Source organism: Drosophila busckii, chromosome 4, assembly GCF_011750605.1.
Source record: "Drosophila busckii strain San Diego stock center, stock number 13000-0081.31 chromosome 4, ASM1175060v1, whole genome shotgun sequence".
In the NCBI taxonomy this organism is placed as follows: Eukaryota; Metazoa; Arthropoda; class Insecta; order Diptera; family Drosophilidae; genus Drosophila; species Drosophila busckii.
Window position 1 is genome coordinate 269167 of NC_046609.1, and position 24481 is coordinate 293647.

At 38.8% G+C, this 24481-nt stretch overlaps 2 protein-coding genes across 2 annotated transcripts; both read left to right on the forward strand.

The window, feature by feature from the left end:
- Nucleotides 1-6659: 6659 nt before the first annotated feature.
- Nucleotides 6660-14887, forward strand: LOC108607409 (transcriptional activator cubitus interruptus). The gene is made up of 6 exons (XM_017998194.2): nt 6660-6787; nt 8292-8698; nt 8771-9522; nt 9599-10081; nt 11768-11932; nt 12181-14887. Exons 1-6 carry the CDS (start codon nt 6750-6752, stop codon nt 14644-14646), a joined length of 4311 nt encoding a protein of 1436 aa, XP_017853683.1. The 5' UTR covers nt 6660-6749; the 3' UTR covers nt 14647-14887.
- Nucleotides 14888-16253: 1366 nt separating this feature from the next.
- Nucleotides 16254-23239, forward strand: LOC108607404 (plexin-B). The gene is made up of 5 exons (XM_017998185.2): nt 16254-17010; nt 17068-21912; nt 21979-22571; nt 22642-22824; nt 22879-23239. The coding sequence occupies exons 1-5, from the start codon at nt 16422-16424 to the stop codon at nt 22984-22986; spliced, it is 6318 nt and encodes a 2105-aa protein (XP_017853674.1). The 5' UTR covers nt 16254-16421; the 3' UTR covers nt 22987-23239.
- Nucleotides 23240-24481: the final 1242 nt, after the last annotated feature.

Here is a 24481-nt window from a genome sequence, read left to right on the forward strand (position 1 = left end):
GTAGTATTTTTCAAGCTGTATCTTTATTGAGTAACTCTAATAACATTTAAAAGTAGATATCAGATTCATCTAATTCTCTGTGTTAGATTTCGTTATTTAAGTCCGTTTGTTCATTGACATTAAAATACATATGTATATAGAAGAATCAAATAAACATTTTATAAAACATGTATGCTAGCCAAAAAGAGGCTAAATTGACAGCACTGATGCTCATAAAAGAAACTGGATTTGCAGAGAGTCTCTTTCTACCGACCAGAATTCCGAGCCAGAGATGTCTTCTTCCTCGCTTTTGACTTCGATTTGCTGACTAATTAAGCCTTTAAAATCGGTCCAGACCCAGTGCTCGAGCCACATTGAAAATTAAGTCATTTGGTCGTTGCCTTTTCCGTCATAATCAGAGTGGGACCGCGACCAAATAAAGATTTTAGGCATATAGTATATGTATATAGTATGTATGTATGAATTATAATTATTGTGTGCACTATTTGTTTATATATGTATGTGCATACAGACATACATAAGAACATTCATAACTATTCAATATATGTACATACAATTTTACATTCATATGTATGTGCGATTAATTTACATATTCGGGTTTCAAAATTGATTAAATATAGATTCATATTTAAGAAAAATATGAGTGCATGCGACGCTTTAATGGCGCGTTAGCAGGCGCACCCATCTGTCTACGTACATATGAATGTATGTACATACATATGTATGTATATTGAAAGTTGAAATGTAAATAATTCCGATTGTCCTCACCGGATCGGCATCGGTCGAAAATATGACCATGCGTTATTGTGATTTATTTTAGATTTGTAAATATTCTTTAATTGCTTAATATCGTATCGATTTGCGGGAGAAGGGAGAGGAAATAAAAAAAAATAAAATAAAAGCGATTTGGCACATGCATACAAAAGTTGGTTGCTCTAGCTCCTATAGTTGCTAAGCACTCATACTCATACTCATATATACATGGCTATAGTTTCTCTCTCTCTCTCTATATATATATATATATATATATATATATATATACTTTATACTTTATATACTTTATACTTTATGATATTTCGAAGGGTATACAAATTTGTATGCATACATATGTATGTATATGTATGTGAAAATATCCTGGTGTCAAGCTTATTCTTTAGCTAACATAATGTCGCTTAGCGAATCAAACGAAAAAACGAAGAACAGACCAGTCATCTTTTGACTGATGACCCTTCACTCACTGAAACTTTTACTTAAAGAATTAAGAAGTAAGCTATAGTTTTCATTAAATAATTCCCGTAAGTATTGTACGTACATATATCATTAAAAATTGTTATAACTGTGAAGTAACAGATATTCATGTATTGTATCTTGCATGTATATATTATATATCATCATATATATGATGTATCAATAATCAAGATGACTTTTCTCAGGCAGAACGACTTACTTAAAATTGCCTGCACCAATGGCTCTCCTTTGGTCAATGTGAACAATTGTAATATGTACAAACATACAACATATGTTTAATGTATGCTCACCAATGTCAAGATCCAGTGAATAACGACAGCACTAGTCAAGGCTTACACCCGATGATCAATCAATGGTTAAGTAATATTATTAGCTGCAGAATGATTAACGCCCAACTCTGCACCTCATCTATAAGAAAAAAAGGCTACAAGGGGAACCCCTACAATCAGTGAGCATATGGAAAACGCACTTGGCCAAACTCTGCGCTGGGCAGGGCGAATCGGAGTTGGGGCCAGCCCTCAGAAAACCGAACTCGTTCAGTTCACACGAAAATACAAATTCCCTATCAAACTATCAAGAGAGGCAAAGTACCTGGGAGTAATACTGGACTCTAAGCTCTCTTGGCGGAGGAAAGAATGAAAAAGACACTACAAGCCATTTTCATATGCAAGAAGACATACGTCTGGATGCTGCAGTCTTTAGGCCCTTCCTAACCTACGAAGCGTTAGTGTGGCCAACACAACTCCCATATTAAAAACCTCCAAAAGTTGGAAAGACTAGCCTAGTTTAACAGGATGCTTACGTTCTACTCCTCAAGCAAACATAGATTTGAATCTGATAGGAATTTTCCTCAAGTACGAGAGCCCTAAGAGTTTTCAAGCTGCGTAGTACTGGCCACAGCACAGTCCTGCTCTCGGTAGGACAGGATGTGTGGAAGAAAGGCACTATCTACGTTCAGAGTTTAAATGGAACGACATTTTCAAGCTGTTTTTCAAACAAGAACAGACTGGCAGCAAGAAGCCTCGACGTGGACTGATGAGCTATCAATCTATACGAACGGATCGAAGACGATCGAAAGCACAGGATCTGGAGTCTATTCCTTTAAGACTATTTCACGGTGTTCCAGACGAAGATCTACGCTTTCTGGCAAGCGATTAAATTAACATGCAACTTGACAAATACGTCAAGGAACTTGTCGATCTATATCGACAGTCAAGCAGCTATGAAAGCTCTAGCCGCGAATACCATAAAGAGCGAATTAATTCGAAGCACAGTCAGCGCGCTGAATCACTGCCAGCAACAAACTATTAGACTTATCTGTGTGCCAGGACACATGGGTGTTCCATACATCCCATCAACCACCACACGCCCCAGTTACTCCAGCATAGGCAGCATGGACTGTGGGTGTTCCGTTAATGTCTAATCTAGTGTAATATGTACATAAATGTAGATATGTACATATTGTATGTATGTAGATGTAGATGTACATAGATGTAGATGTACATAGATGTAGATGTGTATGTATGTATGCAGCAACTGTCTTATACGTGCGAAAAAAATGTTTTAATTAGTATACAAGAAAATGTCCTCAGTCTTGTCTATGAACATACATATGTACATACTTATTAATTATACTAATTCTACGATATTCAGAGCACATGTTGCGAATCAAATGTTTCATTGCAATATTCATGGGGACTAAGATGTTTAATAACAAGCGTCTACTGTATTTTGTATATACAAACATATGCATCTACATACATACATACATAAATTTATATGCATGCTTGTAATTACATACATATGTATGTATATGTTTTGCCAGTTGTATATGTATTTATAGATCTATGTACATATGTATATATGTATGTATACCATCCATATCTGGTTTTATGCTGTTTCCAAGAAACGACAGAAGTTCCCTCGTAAAATAAGATGAATATCGTGCAAGTGTGAGTGTAAACGTTCATATGCGGATGCTGAGACCGGCAGCAGCTTCACAGCTCTTGTGTATATACATACATATGATGCGCTAGTGCTTTGTATAGTTGTTGTTATTTTTGTTTTGGTACATACATACGTACATACATACACACACACACGCACGCATATGTATATACTACATAGCGTAGATAGCCTGGATGACTTGAATAAGACGTTAAATTACGAAAGGCAGAAATATAATAAGAACATAGGAGTAAGCGGCAGGCGGCAAGAAGCGAATAACAGGCAACGAGCGCTGTTTAAAGTTCGTAAACAATCACGATCCCAATTCCTGTCCTATTCCCGCTGTGCTCTCCCAGACGAAGCATCATCTCAGGGATCGAGCAGTTTACGTTGAATATACTCTTTGTGTGCCCATACACCATGCCCTCGCCACAGGTTACCCGAAGGTTTTCTCAGACCGATGATTGTAACTACCTAAGGCCTTTGACAAATGCCTGCTGTTGATGATACGAATGCAGGTACCTCGACGAAAGATGTACATATGTATATGCATACATACATGTATATTAATAAAATATGTATATAAAAAGATGTATTAGTATTGTTTTAATGTGCGTACATGCGCACATCTTCAAAGTCATTGGTTCTCAGTAGTTATGTATACGCTCTGGTCATTTGACAAATTAACGAATAAATAAAAAATAAATATTATGTATGTATATGTATCATATGTACATACATACATACATCTATATATGTATATTTGGTATTGACACATTCGATTACAGTAATGTACGTATACTTACATACATATGTACATATGTATGTATATCCTTGAAACAAATTTTGGGGTTTGTTTAACAATCCCAATATATAAGTTTATACAACTTAATAAACAGAAAAAAAAAACTTAATTTCAAATACTTATTTATAGTAATCATTTTCTATTACCGACTACATAAAATTTACAATATTCATGCATATGTACATACATATGTATGTATGTATCTAAATCTATATCCAAATTTATATTTTTCGTATTTGTTGTTCACATTAATTAGTCATTAATAGATTAAAATATTTATGCATGGAAGCCCAGTATTTTGATTCCAAAAGCCTTTTCTGCAACCACAAGATCACGCCTTCATATGTACATACATATGTACATACATATGTATATTATCACTGATAATTTATCAGTCAACTAAACCATTTGGGGTGTAAGGAAATCGTTAGAGACTCTCAAGCCAAATCGTAGGATGTGCAAAAATAGAGAGAATTTATTTTTTGGAATATTCTTTAAAAATGTTTTGAAATTTACATTTTGCCTCTAAAACCAACTCAAAGCTAAAGGGGAGATTGGTATTTTTCAAATCACGTACACCGAGTCCCAAAGTTACAATGCATCCGGGTAATTTCTTTATAAAAAGAGCATTTTGTTGGCTTAATTGAGCATTCAATATACATACATACATACATATACAACATACATACATGAACATTTTATACAAACATGTGTACGTATGTCATATATGTACAAAAAACAGAAGACTGTATTAAAAGAGAGGATTCAAATGGAGAGAACCAGAGCGCGAAAAAGAGAGAGCAATAGTAAAGAGAGTACTCTGCTAACCCAATGTGGGTGCGCCAAAACGATCGTGTGCACGAATGATGCATAACAAGTAGTAAATTGCTGATGGTGGTTTAGTGCTTGCTGAGACCAAAATCAAAGTAGCAAGCGTACATATGTACATTCATGCATAAATACATTGTACCTGCTTAAGGGCATAATACCTGAAAGAATGAGAAAGAGCGAGAGCGAGAAAAAGAGCAAGCAAAAGATTGAGGCAAAGACATTTCTATCAGTGCTGACAGTTTGGCTAAAAATAATTTATATAATGTACTATCGCCAAAGCGCAAGCACATCAAATATAAACTGCCGATCTATTAAAAAAATAAAAGAAAATAAATAAGCAGCACATAATTAATGACAATTACAATAAGTGTTCAATGTGGTAAGTATATAGGGTATGTACAAAAAAAATAATAATAAATTCAACAAACTAATTTTAAAATAGCTAGAACATTTTTATATAGATAGAACAATTAAAACTAAATGCCAATAGCCTCCATTGGCTTATCAACGCTCGGTCATCTCTAACAATAAGTGATAGAATATAAAGTCCTGCTCTACAATTCCATACTTCAGCCCATCTAGACCTATGGCACCCAATTATGGTGGGAGCAGGAGCAATATTGATTGTCTAGAAAGCTCAATCGAAGGTCCTTAGAGCTATCTTTGGGGCACCGTCGTAAGTTCGAAAAGAAAAAATATCCAACCAGTCAGAGATGTAATAGCGGAACACAAGGAAAAATAATACAGCAAGCTTTCTTTGATTTCTTTCCTTGCACCCTAATACCCTAGAGCGAAGGCTAACAAGGCTGTGCAGCAGCTCCCGTCTTCGTTGTAACAACCTACCAAGCAGCGATAGAGCCTAGGAACGTGCAATCCTAAAACAAAAGAACTGTTAGATAATGTTTAGTTATAAGATTTGTAAAATCATTTCTAGTCTCAATTTAACAGAAGATTCAATAAAAACAGCAAAGTTAATAAAAAAACAGCGGGATGAACAGCGAGATTTAAACTATGAGCAGCAGCCCAACTCTCGTGAAGAGAACCGAAGTATTAAAGAGCGCTTGGACTGCCATATTTAAAGAATGCCCGCCTTCAGTTACTTTTGTGAGAGACAGAGAATATAGAGACAATCAGATCGTGACCTGTGTTTGTACACTTGTGTCCTATGGCAGTCGTTTCACTATTTAAGTGTGTGTGTGTCGGACTTTGTATGTGTATGTATAGTCGTGTGTATGTATTTGTATGCGCACAGCGCGTTGCTCCAGCTGAAGCATTTGAGGCATTGCAAGAGCTGTAGCCGATGTCTTAGTCTCAGTCTCAGCGTCAGTCTCTGTCTACTCGGAATGAACACGCGAGCAAGTGCCGCACACACGCACGTTCGTTGTTATTAAGTTGCTCACACATACATACATGCATAATTAATTTGAGTTGCCTCAAAAGTAAATTAAGTGGTTTATTTAAAATCTCTCAATCGGGCATACGAACTTCAGTTAATCGCAAGTTACAGTGTGTTTAATGAATTATTGAAGAATAAACTGCAATTGCTTTGCAAATATTGAAATACAATATTGAATACAATAGTATATTCATACAATTGAGTTCACACAAATAACAAATAAATAAATATATGTTATAAACATACATATGTATATTGGAAATTAAAGTTTTATAAATAATATTGATTGTAATAAGGTTGCTGTTCGTTTCGGTAAAACGTATTTGTTTATTGCTTACATATATTTAAGATTTGTGTGCATCTATTCTCGTTCAACTCAATAAACCATGTTTTAATTGATTATTTAACGAGAATCATATTCAGACACCATATGCTTTTGTCATTATGCGGTTGTTACTTATGTGTAAAATTTTCAACAACCACAAAAGTTTTTAATTCTCAACAATTTCTCTAAAAACTAATATGGATGCTTATGCGTTACCTACGTATTTTCCGCTGGCGTAAGTATCATTGTTTATCAAATAAAAAATATATAATATGTGCATATTACTTAATAATATAATTCGAAATGAATTGTTTTAAATATTGCGTACCTAAGAAAGGAAATGACGCGTTTTGAACATAATTTTTTTTTTGTGTCTTCACAATTATAACACCGTCGGCTAAAAACTTTGTAAAAATAATATTATTTTTAGATTACCTTTTGATAATATTATGATTAAGGCAAAGAAATTCTAGAGCACTCACATATTATTACTTATTTTTAAATAATAAATCAATACAAATAATAACAAGTTATCATGTATAAAATCATATTCACATAATATTATTTGTATATATGCACATAGTAGATACATGTACATACCTCTAATACAAACTTTTTAAATAAGGTACATTGTCAAACGACTAGAATATATATAGCACAATTATTTTAATTGTTGTTCAAAATGTTGCTTTAAAGCGCTAAAGCTTAGAGTCGATGACATCAGATAGATCAATAAAAAAACATTCACAACGACAACAAAATTTGATCTAAAACTTAATCAAAGACTTTTGACACACATACAAAAATTCAACTTCTTTTTGCACGGGATATCATTGGAAGTCATTTTATTATCATAAAAAATCTATTATGCTACTAAACTGTTATGATACAATAATCAATGTTTAAAATGCAATGAAACGAATCGAATCAAGGACTATAGAACGAAATGAAACTGATAACTGCAGATATTATTGCATTTGTGAAAAGAATTGAAGGTTCATATTTATCTCCTCAAATTTTAAAAAATCTTCCTTGACAAGTAAAAAATTATAATTGTTTTCACGAAACCGTTACCTAAAATATTTTTTTCAAGTAAAGAAAGTTATTTTTTTTTATTTATGAGTGAATTGAATTTATTTTTCTGTACTACCTATTAATTCTAAACTTAACAAGACCACGTGTATGTACATACATATGCTAATAACGTTTCTAGTAATCTCTATTTGCCTCTATTTTTGGAAGCAAATCGTTGAAATCGATAATATAAAATAGCTTTATACTGAGCAACTTATAATTGTATTGTTAAAAAATACGATTTAATATACATATGTATGACTATATGATCTGCAGATGCGCGTTTTGACAGTTTTATATAAACAAAAGTGGACATTTGACATTTTTATAAAATATGAGAAAGTGTAGGTTCTCCTACATACCAAAATTTATTTCTATATCTTTATATGGCTTCAAACGAAGTCGAAATTTTCAGATAACAACATCGGATTTATACACATTTGAGTTTTCCATACACATATCCATATCTACATATAAATTAACGCGTCTTTGCTGACGCCTGCATGTGTATCAAAATGATGGATGTGCCCCCACATTAATGCGTACTTGTCTTATTTGCAATTTTTTCATTATATATATATATATTTTGAGGCTTTACATTAAAACATGTTTGTATGCCCTACATATTCATAGTCTTCGATTCTGTAAACTACGTTTATTTGCAGCTACTCGGAGTTGCAGTTTTTAGCATCGAGAAGAGCTGCGGCGGCAGCTGCCGCAGCTACAGTGTTGCCATGTACACCCTCTAGAAATCATGGACATATGCATACTCATCACCATCCTCATGCTTCGGATGTTAGCAGTTCAGTTTCAATAGCTACAAGTGCTTTAGATTCAACGTCCGCCACAAACGGTAGGTCCAACGATGTCCTCACTGTGGTGAATAATGCTGTCCAGGGCGGGCAAGGCCAAGAACAAAGCCATCATCATCACACGCATGCTCTTGATCATGTAGGAGTTACTGTGACTTCGCAACCACAGACACACGACTTTCATCCGGCTTATAGAATCCCGGGATATATGGAGCAGTTCTACTCCTTGCAACGTAGCAGCCCGACTGCGTCCTATCACGGTAAGTGATCGATATTCATATATACATATGTGATTCAGAGAGTAGCTGATTTCCCAAACTAAATTATTGCAGATCCATATACGAATTGCGCACCAGCCTTTCATTTGGCTGGGCTGGGACTGGGCTCCAGTGAGTATTTGAGCGCACGTGGAATGGGTTCATTGAGTGAACTTCATCATGCTGCTGTAGCAGCTGCAGCAGCTGCGGCTGCTGCTGGATCTTTAGCAAGCACCGATTTTCACTTCAGTTTTGATGGAAATGGTCGCCTTAACAGTTCTCGTACGGCTGCAACTGCCGCTGCGGCTGGGGCAGGAGGAAGCATCCGTGCTAGTGTTAGCCGGAAGCGTGCACTTTCCTCATCACCATATTCAGACTCTTTTGACATTAATTCAATGATTCGTTTTTCGCCGAACTCGCTGGCAAACATGATGAGCGCGTCGCGTGCCAGCAGTGCAGCGAGTGGCTCATATGGCCATTTATCCGCGGGTGCCATAAGTCCTATTGGTATATCGCATGCGCACTCTGCCATGACGCCTCATTTGCAGCAATTGCAGGCTCATTTGTTACGCGCTAGCGCTGGACTCCTGCATCCAATGACGGCCCAGCAAGCGGCAGCTGCTGCCAGTTACTCAATGGGACATGTCGCTAATGCCGCGGCGCTCGGTCTAAGCGAGGTCTGTATCAATGCTAAGGATGTGGCCATGAGCAGTCAAGTCTCCACGCCAACGCCTACCCCCACGCAGACGCCTACGTCGACATTCTTGAGTGTAACCACAGCAGACGAGTCAATTATTAAGGCCCCACATAATTCTAAATCCGTCAAGGTAAGTGTAAATAATATAGTTATGAAAAATTTAACGATTTAACCGATGGACCGACCGATTCAACTGGGATTTTCAGAACTTTCACGATGTAAGCAGTGAGCGATTCAGTCGACTGGGCAAGATTAAGCCATCCGAGCAACCGTCATCAACTTCGGAGAGTGTTGCTCAGGTCGAGGCTGACAGCGCCTCTTCGAATGTGCACGATCGTGAAAAGGGCCGTCAGAGACTTCATCATCATGATACCTTCGATCATGAACAATTAAGTTCCATATCAAATCCACTAAATGAATACGATTGCACCACAGCAGACACCACAGATATTAAGGACGAACCAGGTGATTTTGTCGAAACTAACTGTCACTGGCGTAACTGCAGCGTAGAATTCATAACCCAAGATGAACTGGTGAAGCACATAAATAACGATCACATTCAAAGCAACAAGAAGGCATTTGTCTGCCGTTGGGAGGATTGCTCACGTGGCGAAAAGCCTTTTAAAGCCCAATATATGCTTGTAGTACATATGCGTCGTCACACTGGCGAAAAGCCTCATAAATGCACTGTAAGTTTAACAAACAACATTTACAGACATAGTATGTACATTATACATACATACAATTATTATAAACAAGTGGACAGGTTAAAGTTAGGCGCCACCAACATTTAAATACACTTTGACTAGTGTATCGCAGCAAGCACACGCATGCACTCACAAACACATACACACAAAACAGTTAACGCGTCACAGCTCGATTTCGCTGTTGCGTCAGCAGCGACGCCGCCGCTGCGTCGGAAGCGACGTTTGTATGGCCGCGTCAGCACGTGCACCCGGCTGTCTATATTGAAAATTGAAGTGTAAATAATTCCTAAGTTATTTATCCGATCGTTTTGAAATTTTCACAATCAGTCGAAAACATGACTAGGCATTGTCAAGCATAAAATTTGCGCAGCTTTATATTAAATAAAAAAAATAAAATAAGAAGCGTTAGATTGGGGAGCCTCATATACCAACATTTGGTTTGCTCTAGCTCTTAAGGTTGCTGAGAAACAATGCTCAACCATTCAGACGGACAGATCAAGAACCAGGCTATATCGACTCAACTGCTGTCGAGCTGCTCAAGAAATATAATAATCTTTATGGGTCTGCCAAACGCCTCCTTCTCCCTGTAGAATACCATTAGTGAGGCAACTCTCATAAACCCCTATATCCATTTTTACAAAGGTCAAAGAGATAGAAAAAGTAATATTAATATTATTTATTATTTTTAATCATAAATTAAGCACCTTATATTAAGCACCTAAAGCATTGAAACAATTTTGAATAACATTTATTTTTATTATTATCGTTTAACAATGCCTTTAAAAATTATTAATATTTCAATGTTTTGGAGGCTTGTAAAGTGTAATAATACGTAATTTTTAAAAAAGATTACTTTTATTTTAATGATTGACTTTTATTAGAATTAATTAAATTTTTAGTTAAGTGCCCTTTTCATTGTCTTTTTATTGATATTTTTTATAGAAATGGAAAAGGTATCAAGCAGTGCAAATATCTGTTACAGGCCAGAAAGAGGCGTGGCATGACACACCAAGCTACCGGTGTGTGAGTGCGTGCGTGTCTTTGCTGCTATCCCATATCCCATGTTTATTATACATTTTGATTCGAAGTAATAATAAAATTTACGTCGAATCAAAATGTATAAATAAACATTGAACTCGTGAATCTGTCAACAATTACTGCTTTCGCTTGTTCGTTTAACACAAACACAAATCTTTAAATGACAAAATAAAAACCTCCGAATTAATTAAAATTATGTCTCTAAATTGAGATGAACTCTAACAGCGAATGGCATAGTGTAGTCGAACTTTCTTAGACATTATTTAATAACAAATCTATTATATACATACTATAATTTTTCTGCATTATATGCCTTATATTGTTGAAAACTGATAAATCTCTAACCCAAGTGGTAAAGATTTGAAAATTGGTGGTGGAGATGATTTAATAGTGTCCTAATATTTTATATCACCCGTGAACAACTCCCAGTATGATGTCAGAACTGAGCAGATTAGCGATTAGTCTTTTTCTGACTATAGTTACATGGCAAAAATTTACTAAGTTTGTTTATCCGTATTTAAAAAATGTTATATTGGAAAAAATAAAACAAATTTTTTATTGTTGAAAAGAAAATTTTTCCGTAATGCATATATGTTAATTTTATCACTTTATTTCTTATTCCTTACGCAGTTTGAAGGTTGCTATAAGGCTTATTCGCGCTTGGAAAATTTGAAAACTCATTTACGTTCGCACACGGGTGAGAAGCCTTATACCTGCGAGTATCCGGGCTGCAGTAAGGCCTTCAGCAATGCTAGTGATCGTGCCAAGCACCAGAACAGAACCCACAGTAACGAGGTATGTACATATAATATTCAGTGGCACGCAGCTTAACACTTATACTAACATTTTTTAAGAAACCAATTTAAAGCGGAATTATATAAATTTTTGACATAATATGTGTGTATGTATGTACGTATATACATATGGGTATTTCTGTCAGCAGCTCTTAAAATTAAATTTAAATGTGTATTTTAGGCAAAAATTATTTATTAAATTATTATGTAGTTCCATCAATCATAAATAATATTTTTTTTTATTAACAGAAACCGTACATTTGTAAGGCACCCGGGTGTACAAAGCGATATACAGATCCGAGTTCACTTCGGAAGCATGTGAAGACTGTACATGGCGCAGATTTCTACGCAAATAAGAAGCACAAAGGATTGCCTTTACATGATGGCAATTCTGGACTCGATAGGGAGAGCAACAGCCAGCATATGCATCGGCAACAGTTACAAGAACAGCATATAGACTCGAGTCCGTGCAGTGATGATTTTAACTCTGGTAACGCGATCGGTAATAGTCCAAGCGTCAAGTCCGAGTCGGGCGCCAATTCCCCAGCCCAATTAAACGTTGGCTCTACAAATCCCTCCGATGGATCTTTAATGTTCCTCAATAACGGAAGGCATGGTGAGGGCAACTTAGTTGGCGATACCGCGCCCTCGCTGGATGATGGTTGGCCCTATGATGATGACATAGATGCTGCAGATCTGCCAATTGTTTTGCGCGCTATGGTTCACATTGGTAATGGAGGAAATACAGGGGGTGGGTCTCTTGGGGGCGCTCATGGCATTGGGCGTCAGCGCTTCCGCAGTCGCCTCCAGACTAAAGTAATCAACTCTACCAACTCCATGCTTTCAAACATACCCGAGAGCAATCGTGTAATAGGCATCAGCGAGCTAAATCAGCGCATAACCGAGCTCAAAATGGAACCGGGCATCACTGCTTCTTCTGGGCTGAGTGACCTTCACGTATCCCATTGCCGATCGTCAACGCATTTGAAACAGCAACAATTACATCTACAACAAAGCTGTAACTCGTATGGAGGAGTAGGAGCACAGTCACAATCGCGCCGAGATAGTCAAAACTCCAATGCCAGTACCTATTATTGTAGCATGCCAAGTCGTCGAAGCAGTCAGTCCTCACAGCTGTCATCCATATCGACTATGCGCCCTGCTGGTTGTCCTTTGTATAGCACGACTTCAGGTTCAACGAGTGTTTCTCTGTACGACCCCATATCACCAGGTTGCTCTCGTCGCTCAAGTCAAATGTCGAATGCTCAGTCTAATATAAGTCCAAACATGCAATGTGGTATGCAGTGCGTAGATACGCAATATCCATCCAGCTCTCACACAGATATCCAAACGTTCTACAATCGACTATCTAATGATCAATGCCAGACACAGTACCTGGGATCTGCACCTCCGATTATGTCTGGCAACAGCACCAGTCTACCGCCGCCGCCTTCATCTCACGTAATTGCCACACATCTACAACAGCTACAACATTCAACAAGTGTTCAACTTCAACATAGGGGGTTGCCTGGGCGTTATTCAATTCCGAATTCTCCCACCTCAAACTCTACATATGAGCAGACAGATCAGTTGGTGCCGCAGTCGCAATTGCAAAACAGTGTACATTTGAGACGCCAATCGGAACCAATTTTAGCTCAGCAGACCTTGGAGCGCATGGGTGGAATTATGCCTGCTTTTCATAGGCTGGCTAGGGAATGTCCCATCCCATCAACTGTATCGCCGGCCAAGGCTAGTTTAGCTATAAGCAGTGCGCCGGGAGTGAGCGTGGCTAATTCACGTGACCATCACCCCAATGAGAAGGTTGATCTAGATAAAGTTGAAGAACTAATTTTACCTGATGAGATGCTCCAGTACTTAAATTTATTTAAGGATGCTGAAATTACAAAGACCAATCCACCGACAAGTAACGGATCAACAATGATCAAGCCCACTATATCATTTGCACCCACGGCCCCATCCGAAACCGCACATTACGGCCCATCTCCCATAACACAGACGATATCGCCCCCATGCGCTGAGCGGAGCAACGTTTCTGGTGTACCAGACAATGCGTATCATCAAACTGCAAATATTGAGAACACAAAAGCACCTATGAATGATCAATATACATATCGCTATGCGCAAGAGCGTGATCGAACAGGTACAGTAGCAGCAAAAGCAGGACCTCAATTTGAAACGCCACTAAGGGATCAAATTATTACTGATTCTTCAATGACGAGCCTGCCAGAGCTGTCTATGCCTGCAGATGCTGATCAGAAACAGAAGCAAAATAGCGCAAGCGAAATCCAATGCGGAGTTGTCAGCCAATCACAGATGTCACCGGCTATAAAGATGGGTGCAAATGGTACGAATCAATGTATTCCGGCTGAGGACAAGAGCTCTGGAAATGAATTGAGAAGTCAATGTATCAAGTCTTTCCAAGAGGGTGATAATTTGCCATCTATGCAGTCAGACACATATCAGCGCACACTAGAGTATGTACAAAGCTGCCAGAATTGGATGGAGACCAACAGTAGTTCTTTGTCAACGAGTCATACTCCTGTTTGGGCCGATGTAACCAGCTCGACGCACCCACATCCGCACGCCTCTCCATATCCACAAGCACATACCGGCAATAATATGATTATAAATGATATGACTACATCGTTAAGCTCCCTTCTGGAAGAGAACCGATATTTGCAGATGATGCAATAAATTTATTGACCGATGTACACCTAAGTATTTGTAGCTGTGGCCTGGATGCGGCGTTTTACATTTGTATGGATGTTTGATGTCATTATATGAAGTTCAAAACATAGAAGAAAACTGAATGAAATACATTAAATTAAGTTAAATCGTAAAGCCATATATGCATATAATATTTATGATATTCAATAGCTACGTATGTCTTTGTCTTCCAGATGTTAAATGACTCCGTCAATAATCGATTTCAATAAACACATATATTTTAAGAAACTTTATATGTCATATTATACATATGTGTATATGAATGTTTTTATTTGGTTTTTCCTTTACAACCCAATTTTAAGGTAAATGTTGGGAGTAGAAGTTTATCAAAATTATTTACTTTGCTAATAAAGTAATAATAGCTAAATAAACATTTCCACTTGAATTTCAGTTCAGTTTTACTCCGCTGTTCCACAGATCATTCCGCAGAATATGTTTGTGCGAAATGAAGCAGCGTTCAATCAGCTGCTGCCACTAAAAACATGATGTTGCTCCTTGATTAATAATAAACGTAGCTTGGGATGGTTTTCATTCCAGTGGACAGATGGAGCTCAAGTATTTTTGGCCAGAGTAGCTTGATCGTCCACACGATATTGCCGACCACGTTCTTGACTGTACAGCCACTCTGCCTTCAAGCTCTTCTCTAAATGGGATCTATAGACTTGATCTTCATGCTACAAGTTCACCACAAAGGAACGATATTCAAAGCCACTGCAAAGCTAAGCAACAAGTTTAAGTTTGCTTATTATTTTATATTATATATAAGCTGTAAACAATAATAAATTGTAAAAAAACGGTGTGGTTATAAGGGTTAAAGTGCAGGATTGTTAAAATCTACATACAAAATCTCATACGCATTCTAAATTGCGACAATCTGCAAAATCTGTGGCAAAATGAGAGCGGTAGCAAAAGCATACCAATATTTTTATGATTCTCTCTGCTATATACGATCAACCCTAAATATTTGTTTTTAAGCTTTGAAAATATATTAAACTCTTCTCAATCACGTTATTCTCAACGCGTTCACACCAAAATACCGAAAAGCATTTAAAAAATACCAAAACTGTACACTTTTTGAGCGACGCTCGAAAATTTAGTGTCACCTTAACAATACATCGATGACCAAGAGATCGAGGGGATCATTTTAAAAATATATCACACTGCAAAAACACAAGAGTTCGCTTATGCTACAACCGATTGAATTGATTGACTTACTTAATGATAACATGTGTGCTTCTGCTAGTACGGTGCTAGTACGGCTAGTACTAATTTTTTTAAAGCAACCTATTATACGTCAAATCTTCAGATATACATCATAGAAATTAAAAAAGTTGAGCATGTAGTTCAATAGTTGCAATGTAATTTAAAAATAGTTAAGTCTGGCTATAAATTTGCTAAAATGGTTGCACTGCTACCAAACCGATTGTATTCGATTTACATATCAAATTAGGTCTGAAACACTTTTTAATGTTAATACAAAATATATAAATATCGATATCGAAAAAGTGTGTATGTATCAAAAGACATTTTAGTTTAATGGTTTTTGTTGTCTTTTGTGGTGGCTTTGTTACATCCAATGTAAATAATTAAAAATATAAAAAAAAATATCAACGAAATCAGAATGTGCTGAGAATTATTGGTAAAGGTGGCTCTCTACCTCTGCTTGCCAATGATACACACAGGCTCCGCCTCATGAAAAACACCATTTTGAATTAACAAGCATACAAGCAAACAAATATAATATGCCGAGAATGTTTCGCCAATCTATTAGAAATGGTGCTCTATTCGTCTTGTGTGCATTTTTATTTTATCATGGCACTACCGTTAGTTGTGTCAATCTTCCCAGCATCTCAGCCCATCCGCAGGTGCGGTCTATTAAAGAAGCGTCATCGAAACAGTTTTCATCAGGCGATATTGTTGCACAGTTTATACTACCTGCAATTATTAGCGGCAGCGTGCCCAGTAGTCGCAATCCCATTTCCACATCGACGGTACCAAACTTGGCAAACAATCAAACAATTGCCACACCGACAATATCTGATGCTGGCAGCGCCAGCGCACAGCACAAGAATTATTTTACACACCTAACGTTTGATTACACGCATCAAGTCTTCTACGCCGGTGCGACGAACAAGATATTAAAACTCAATGAGAATCTGCGTGTCCTGGCTGAAGCAGTGACAGGCCCAAAGTACGACGCACCCCAATGCCATGCCGGTGGATGTCCGGAAGACGTTGAGACGGCGCTGGTAAACAACTACAATAAGATCTTGGTTGTAAGCTATGCACACAACGATGGCATTCTCATTTCATGCGGCAGCATACGGCAAGGTAAGGTTTGATATACATGTATGATATATACATGGTTTTTATTGCGACTAATTTCAGGGGCATGCGAGATTTATAATCTGCAACGTTTCCCCGTTGCTCCTCAGTTCATTGCGTTACCGTTGGCCGCTAACGATGAATACGCGTCAACATACGCCTTCGTTGGTCCCGCGCGGTATTCCTGGAAAGAGGAGGACATACTCTATGTCGGCACAACGTTCACCAATGTAGGCGATTATCGACACGACGTTCCAGCTATCTCATCACGCCGCTTGGACGACCTCAACTACGCCGAATTCTCAATTCAGCAGTCGATTATCAACATAGACGTGAAATACCGCGATCACTTTCTTGTCGACTACATCTACGGATTCAATTCATCCGAATACGCGTATTTCGTTCTTGTTCAGAAAAAGTCACACCTGCTCGAGGAGGCGGGCTATGTGACGCGCCTGGCGCGCATCTGTATCACGGATCCCAATTACGATAGCTACACAGAAATAACGATTCAGTGTACGGCCACGGATGACGCCATCGACTATAATATTCTTCGCGACGCCAAAATTACGCATGCGAGCCAGAAGCTAGCCCACCAGCTTGGTATCAAGCGGGACGACCACGTGCTAGTCACTGTCTTCTCCCCTTCGAAAGAGATCAGCGATCAGCCGGAAAACAAGTCAGCTATGTGCATATACAGCCTAAAGGATATTGAAGATGTGTTTATTGAAAACATACATATGTGCTTTAACGGAACCATAAAGGATCGAAACTTGGGGTACATATCAGGCACCATTAACGACGGTAGATGTCCCATCGTCGGTTCGCTTGGCAATATCTACAACTTCTGCAGCGTTGGCCTTAAGATAAGCGGTGTATCGCCAATTTCTGCGCATGCGCTGTTCCACTTTGACAACGTGTCAGTAACTTCAGTAACGGCGACGACGACGACTGACCAGCAGCATTCGCTGGCTTTTCTTGGCACTGAAGCAGGCACCATCAAGAAGGTGCTCTTGTCCGGCCAAAAACCGGGCGAATACGAGGAGATTGTTGTTGACCCCGGCAATCGAATTCTGCCCAATACAATGATGTCACCCAAAAAGGAATTTCTCTACGTGTTGTCGCTGCGTAAGATCACAAAACTGCGTATTGAGCACTGTTCCGTATACACAAACTGCTCGGCGTGCCTCGAGTCGCGAGACCCATTCTGTGGCTGGTGTTCTCTGGAGAAGCGCTGCACCGTGCGGTCAACCTGCCAGCGCGATACGTCAGCATCCCGATGGCTTTCACTCGGCAGCGGACAACAGTGCATTGACTTTGAATCCATATTGCCTGATAAAATACCCATCACAGAGCATGCGCAGCTACAGTTAATAATACGCACCTTGCCGGAACCTTTTAATGCCAAGTACCGTTGCGTTTTCGGCAATTCAACACCTATTGATGCAGAGATTTTGGACAATGGGCTTGGACTCGCTTGCGCCACGCCGCCCCTTGATCAAAGGCCGGAAATACCCAGCAACATAGACCATGTGCTGGTTCCACTGGCAGTGCGCAGCTCCGAAACAAACAAGGACTTTGTGTCACGCTCGTTTGCTTTTTTTGACTGTTCGCACCATGGCAACTGCCAAGCGTGCGTGCGCAGCTCCTGGAGCTGCAGCTGGTGCATTTTTGACAACAAGTGCGTCCACAGAAGTGGGGAGCAGTGCCGCAACAATGAGAGTCCAATAGGAATGGAAGCACATTGTCCACACTTAAAACGTAATCGCAAGCCCATTCTGCTACCGGTGCGTGTACCTAAGGAAATCCGTCTTGAAATTGAAAACTTACCAAAACCGAAGAGCGCCCATGCCGGGTATCTTTGTACAATCCAAATAGAGGCAGCCCAAATGCTGCTGCCCGCCCACGTTGAGAATAATAAGGTGGTTGTATGCGAGAAAACACCCTACTTCTATGAAGCTAACAGACATGAGTACGAAGTCAAGGTTGACATCACATGGAATCGCCAGCACTACGTAGACACTGCAACAGTTATCTTATACAAGTGCGATGTTCTTGGGTCCCATCGTGACCACGCTGACTGTAGCCTTTGTGTTACGCGTGATCCCAAGTATCAGTGCGCTTGGTGTGGCAGCTCATGTGTCTATAATGAAACATGCGCATTAGGAACGGCGATGGGAACGGAAACAGGATTACTATCCCCTGCTGTGCAGCAGAATGAATGTCCACGCCCCAGAATTGACATCATTAAGCCGCTATCTGGTCCTATTGAAGGCGGGACGCTCGTCACCATTGAAGGTAGTAACTTAGGCATACGCGAAGAGGACGTCCGTGGGAAAATATCAATTGGTTCGGTGCCCTGCGAACTAATAAACTATCAAATATCCGTAAAGATCGAGTGTCGTACAGGAGCAGCACTGCACGAGATGTCTGCTCCCATTAAGGTGGCAAACGATGCCGGTTATACAGAATCCAGTGTACAATTCCACTTTAAGGATGTGCAACTCACAGGCTTGTATCCAATGGTGGGGCCCAAGTCTGGAGGCACTCTGCTTTCAGTGATGGGCAAGTACCTAAATATTGGTTCTAGCATAAGAGCCTTTTTAGACGAGTACGAATGTTATATCAATAGTAGCCAGGCATCGTCCTCACGACTTACGTGTACCACGTCCGAGGCGACGCAGCCGGAACCGATAAGATCCTTACGTCTAATTGTTGATGGAGCGAATCGTACATTTACCTGCCAGACTCCAGCTCCAGTTCAGTTGGACCACAATTCACATGCGCACTCGTATCCACATCCGTATCCATATCCATATCCGGGCACTATAAGCACATCGCGCATCAATTACGGCTCCTTTTATAATATACCTTCTGCATTACCGTTACCTTGCTCCATATTCAACTATACTCAAGATCCTCGTATCATGCAGATAAAACCGTTGCGCAGCTTCGTTAGCGGTGGACGTATTTTGACAGTGCACGGCATGTACCTTGACTCTGTACAGAATCCTGAGTTGGAGGTATACTTTGATAACGAGCGTGTGAATAAAACCTCTTGCTTTGTCATCAATTCCAGTCAAATGGAATGCCCCTCACCACCGGTTAATTTGAAATTTCAATTGCTTCAAAGAAATACAAGAAATCAAACACCTGCACAAGCTGAAACTGTAGGTGAAGGTGGACGAAAGCGTGAACGAAAGCGAAAGCGCAGTTCTTCTGGTTACTCCGACATTATGGGGCTCTCCACTGGATTGGGGTTGATTGGAGGCTCGACAGTGGCGACCTACATGGATATAGCCGCCAAGGTGCACGAAACGCAGCTAAATTTGCAGCTGAGCTTTATTATGGACAGCGTACAACTGGTGCGGGATCTGAACAAGTATTTCCACGACATACGCAGCACCATTGTGTACATGGCAGACCCAAAATATTTTTCTTTTCCCAACGACGGGATCAAGCTCTACAAGGGTGATACTTTGGTCATTGAAGGCGAACTTCTTAATCTAGCTTCGGATGAGTATGACGTTAATGTAACTATTGGCACAGCTCAATGCAATATTACTAGTCTAGCGCTGACGCAATTACTCTGCATACCGCCTATGGAGCAACCAGCGGCCACCGATGAGAATGGCATCGAGCAGTCCAGCGATCTACCATTGGTCGTTGTCACGGTGGGTCGCAATCTACGCTTCGTCATTGGTCATATCAAGTACGATTTGAATACGCCGTACGCTTTTTCGCACGCCATGTTGGGCATCGTTTTTAGCGTCGCTCTTTTGTTGGCAGTCCTGGTAGTCGTGCTGGTTATTTTCAGGCGTAGATCCACTCAAGCGGAGCGCGAGTACAAGCGTATCCAGATCCAAATGATAACTCTCGAAAGCAATGTGCGCTCCGAATGTAAACAGGCTTTCGCCGAACTACAGACCGATATGACCGATCTTACCGCTGATCTTGAAAGCAGTGGCATTCCGACGCTCGATCACGTGAACTACATCATGAAGGTCTTCTTTCCCGGTGTCTCAGACCATCCCATACTTATTTCACATAAGCTGCGTGGAAACAGAGGCGGTTGCGGCAGTCCCCACACCAACTATGATGTGGCCATGATGCAGTTCGAGCAACTTGTCGTCAACAAGTATTTCCTGTTGACATTTATCGAAACTCTGGAGGCACAGAGATCCTCATTTTCAATACGGGATCGCGTTAATGTTGCTTCGCTGCTGATGGTAGTGCTGATGAACAAAATGGAGTATGCGACAGAGATAATGAAGTCACTGCTCCTTCGGCTTATCGACAAGTCACTAACCAGCAAGCATCCTCATCTAATGCTGCGGCGGACCGAGAGCGTTGTCGAGAAAATGCTTACAAACTATTTGGCAATCTGCATGTATGACTATCTAAGGGAGTACGCCGGGTCGAGTCTATTTCTTTTATTTAAGGCCATTAAGCACCAAGTCGAGAAGGGTTTGGTAGATGCGATAACGAACGATGCTCGTTACTCGCTATCCGAAGAGCGTCTGCTGCACGAGCAGGTCAACCACTCTGTGGTCATGCTACATATATTGCAGGACGATCTCGATGAGAAGGTGCAGTGTCGCGTAAACGATTGGGACACCATTTCGCAAGTTAAGCTCAAAATACTGGACGCTATTTTCAAAAATACACCGTTTACAATGCGACCCTCAGTCCACGAGGTGGATTTAGAATGGCGTCACGGACGTGGTGGTCACTTGACTCTTCAGGATGAGGACCTTACTACCAAGACAATCAATGGTTGGAAGCGTTTGAACACTCTCTTTCACTATGGGGTCAAAGAGTCGGCACTCATGTCTTTGATCGCTAGACAAAACGACAACTACAACATGCCATACACCAAGCAACCGGGAGCAGCACCCTATCATAACTGTACGTAGCTTTATCCTGAAATTCTGTCATCGCTATCTTCATATTTTTTGTTTCTTTTTATTACAGTTTATTACATCAACAACTCGCAGAGCCACATCATAATAAATAATGATATTGAATCTGGGTTGCAACAGCCGCGACTCTACCATCTTGTTAAGCCGATCATTCCCGACCACTACATGAACATCAAGAACTCATCTTTATCGGCTGGAGTCATGACGGTCCCGCCAAGTGGTGGTGGTGGTGGCGTTGCAGGAGGTGAGCGGGTAAACAAAACCATTCCAGAAGTATATTTGACCCGCCTGTTGGCCACCAAGGGGACTATACAAAAGTTTGTCGATGACTTTTTCTCGACTATACTGACAGTAAATGAAGAGCTGCCGCCGGCAGTGAAGTGGCTATACGATTTGCTGGATGAAGCCGCCCGCCGTCATGACATCGCCGACTCAGACATTGTGCATGCCTGGAAATCGAATAGTTTGCCATTACGTTTTTGGGTTAACTTTATAAAGAATCCCGATTTCATATTTGATGTTAACAAGACTTACTCGGTGGATTCCTGTCTAAGTGTGATTGCGCAGACGTTTATGGACGCGTGTTCAACAATGGAGCACAGACTAGGAAAGGATTCGCCATCAAACAAGCTTCTTTTTGCAAAGGTATGTGTGCCCATACGTTACAAAAATGAATTTTGCAAAATTTCATTACCTTTGTTTTTGTTTATATTAGGATATACCGAACTATAGGGCAATGGTAAAAGAATTCTATCGCGATGTTGCCCGCCTGCCTCAAATAAGCGATCAAGAGATGAGCACGGCTATGCAACACATTTCGGTGCAGCAATGCGAGGAATTTGATACAATATCTGCACTTAAGGAATTATACATTTACGTCACCAAGTACAGGGAACAGGTAAGTGCGGCGAGTATTCACAAAAGCTGCTCTCGAGCTAATGGTATATTGCAGATTATGAATGCCCTGGATACTGATTTCAATTGCAAGAAGATGCAGCTGTCCCGCAAGCTAGAAAACGTTGCTTGTACTCTCGATGGAGAGGATACTTCCAACTGCTGACAAGAACCATCGTTGCATAAACCACGAAAGCGAACACTTGAGAATTACATTTCGCATAATTTAAATCATTTTGATATCTATTTTGATTATTATTTAGGATTGGATTTTATTTTAATCTTAAGTGCCAATGAAAAAAGCATAAAATTCGTGCACCATTGCATTATTGTAAAATGCATGATTGTTTAAAAAGAATTTTTTTGACACATGTGATTATTTCATAAAAATTATTTTAGCACATGCAAACAAATATTACAAACAAAATAGAATATAAAAATGTATGCTTAGGAATTTAGTAGTTTCTGACATTCTTATTACATTTACTTTTATTATTATTTAACTCAATACGATAATAGTATTTGCACTGCAACGAAATACTTTACGACTGAATTGTACAGAAAACCAACTAAAAGAAATCATTAAAATATTTATTATATATTATACAAATATATAAGTATATTTTATGTAATTGTATATAAAATATAATTATATATTCCTTTATTTTAAAATAACATTGTATGTAAAAACAAAGTCTGCTAGATATTGAGCACAAATTTGTTAATGACAACATTCACCGCATTTACAATTTATTCAAACTTTTAGATACATAAGACATAGAAATACTTATCTATAAGTATGTTACGTGGAAATACATAAACTATCGTTAGATAATCATATCGGCTTTTTCACCAATTAATCATCTGTTCAATCTTTTCTGGAGAGGCAAATTTAAGTAAGTTCAAATTAATAATTAGTTCATAAGCCACCAATCATTATACTACTATATTTTTTATTGAGCTACAATTTAAAGTAGATTAGTTTTTGTTCTTGATTTCTATTTATTTTAATAATATTCCGTTCTCAAGTTATATTTTATTGCAACAAAAATAATATCATTTTTTATTTGGCTACACTGTACTTGTAGGACATTAGAAGATGTGATATGTATTATTATTAAGGAATTTTCGAATTGAATGATAGACGTAGGGTAGGGATGCCTATGAATTTTTTCCAAAAAGCATAGCCTATCTGATTTGACTATCGAAATGTTAGTTTTTTTTTAAGTAAAAATTTGTACTATCGTATTATTATTTAACGACTTTATTTTCGAACTATTAACTGGAAGCCATAGATAGTACAAATTGTTTAGGCCCTTATTTTATACATATTTTCAAAATCATCCACATGCAATCTCAACCTATGTCGATTTTCAATTGTTATGATTTCCATTTATTTATTTATTTTTTTTTTTTGCATTTTATTGATAATTAATTTCTATAATCATTGTAAATAAATATAAGTTTCTTTTACCAAGCATTCATAAATAAAAAGAATATATAATATATTTGTAAATATATATATACAGTGTGTGGGTTTGACTTTGCATTGATTTATATTAATAGATACATTGTCGACTAATGTGGCAGTTATAGCACATATGTTAGCACAATAAAATTATTTGTTTTGTATAAAAGCGATGGCCTTTGGTAATAACAAT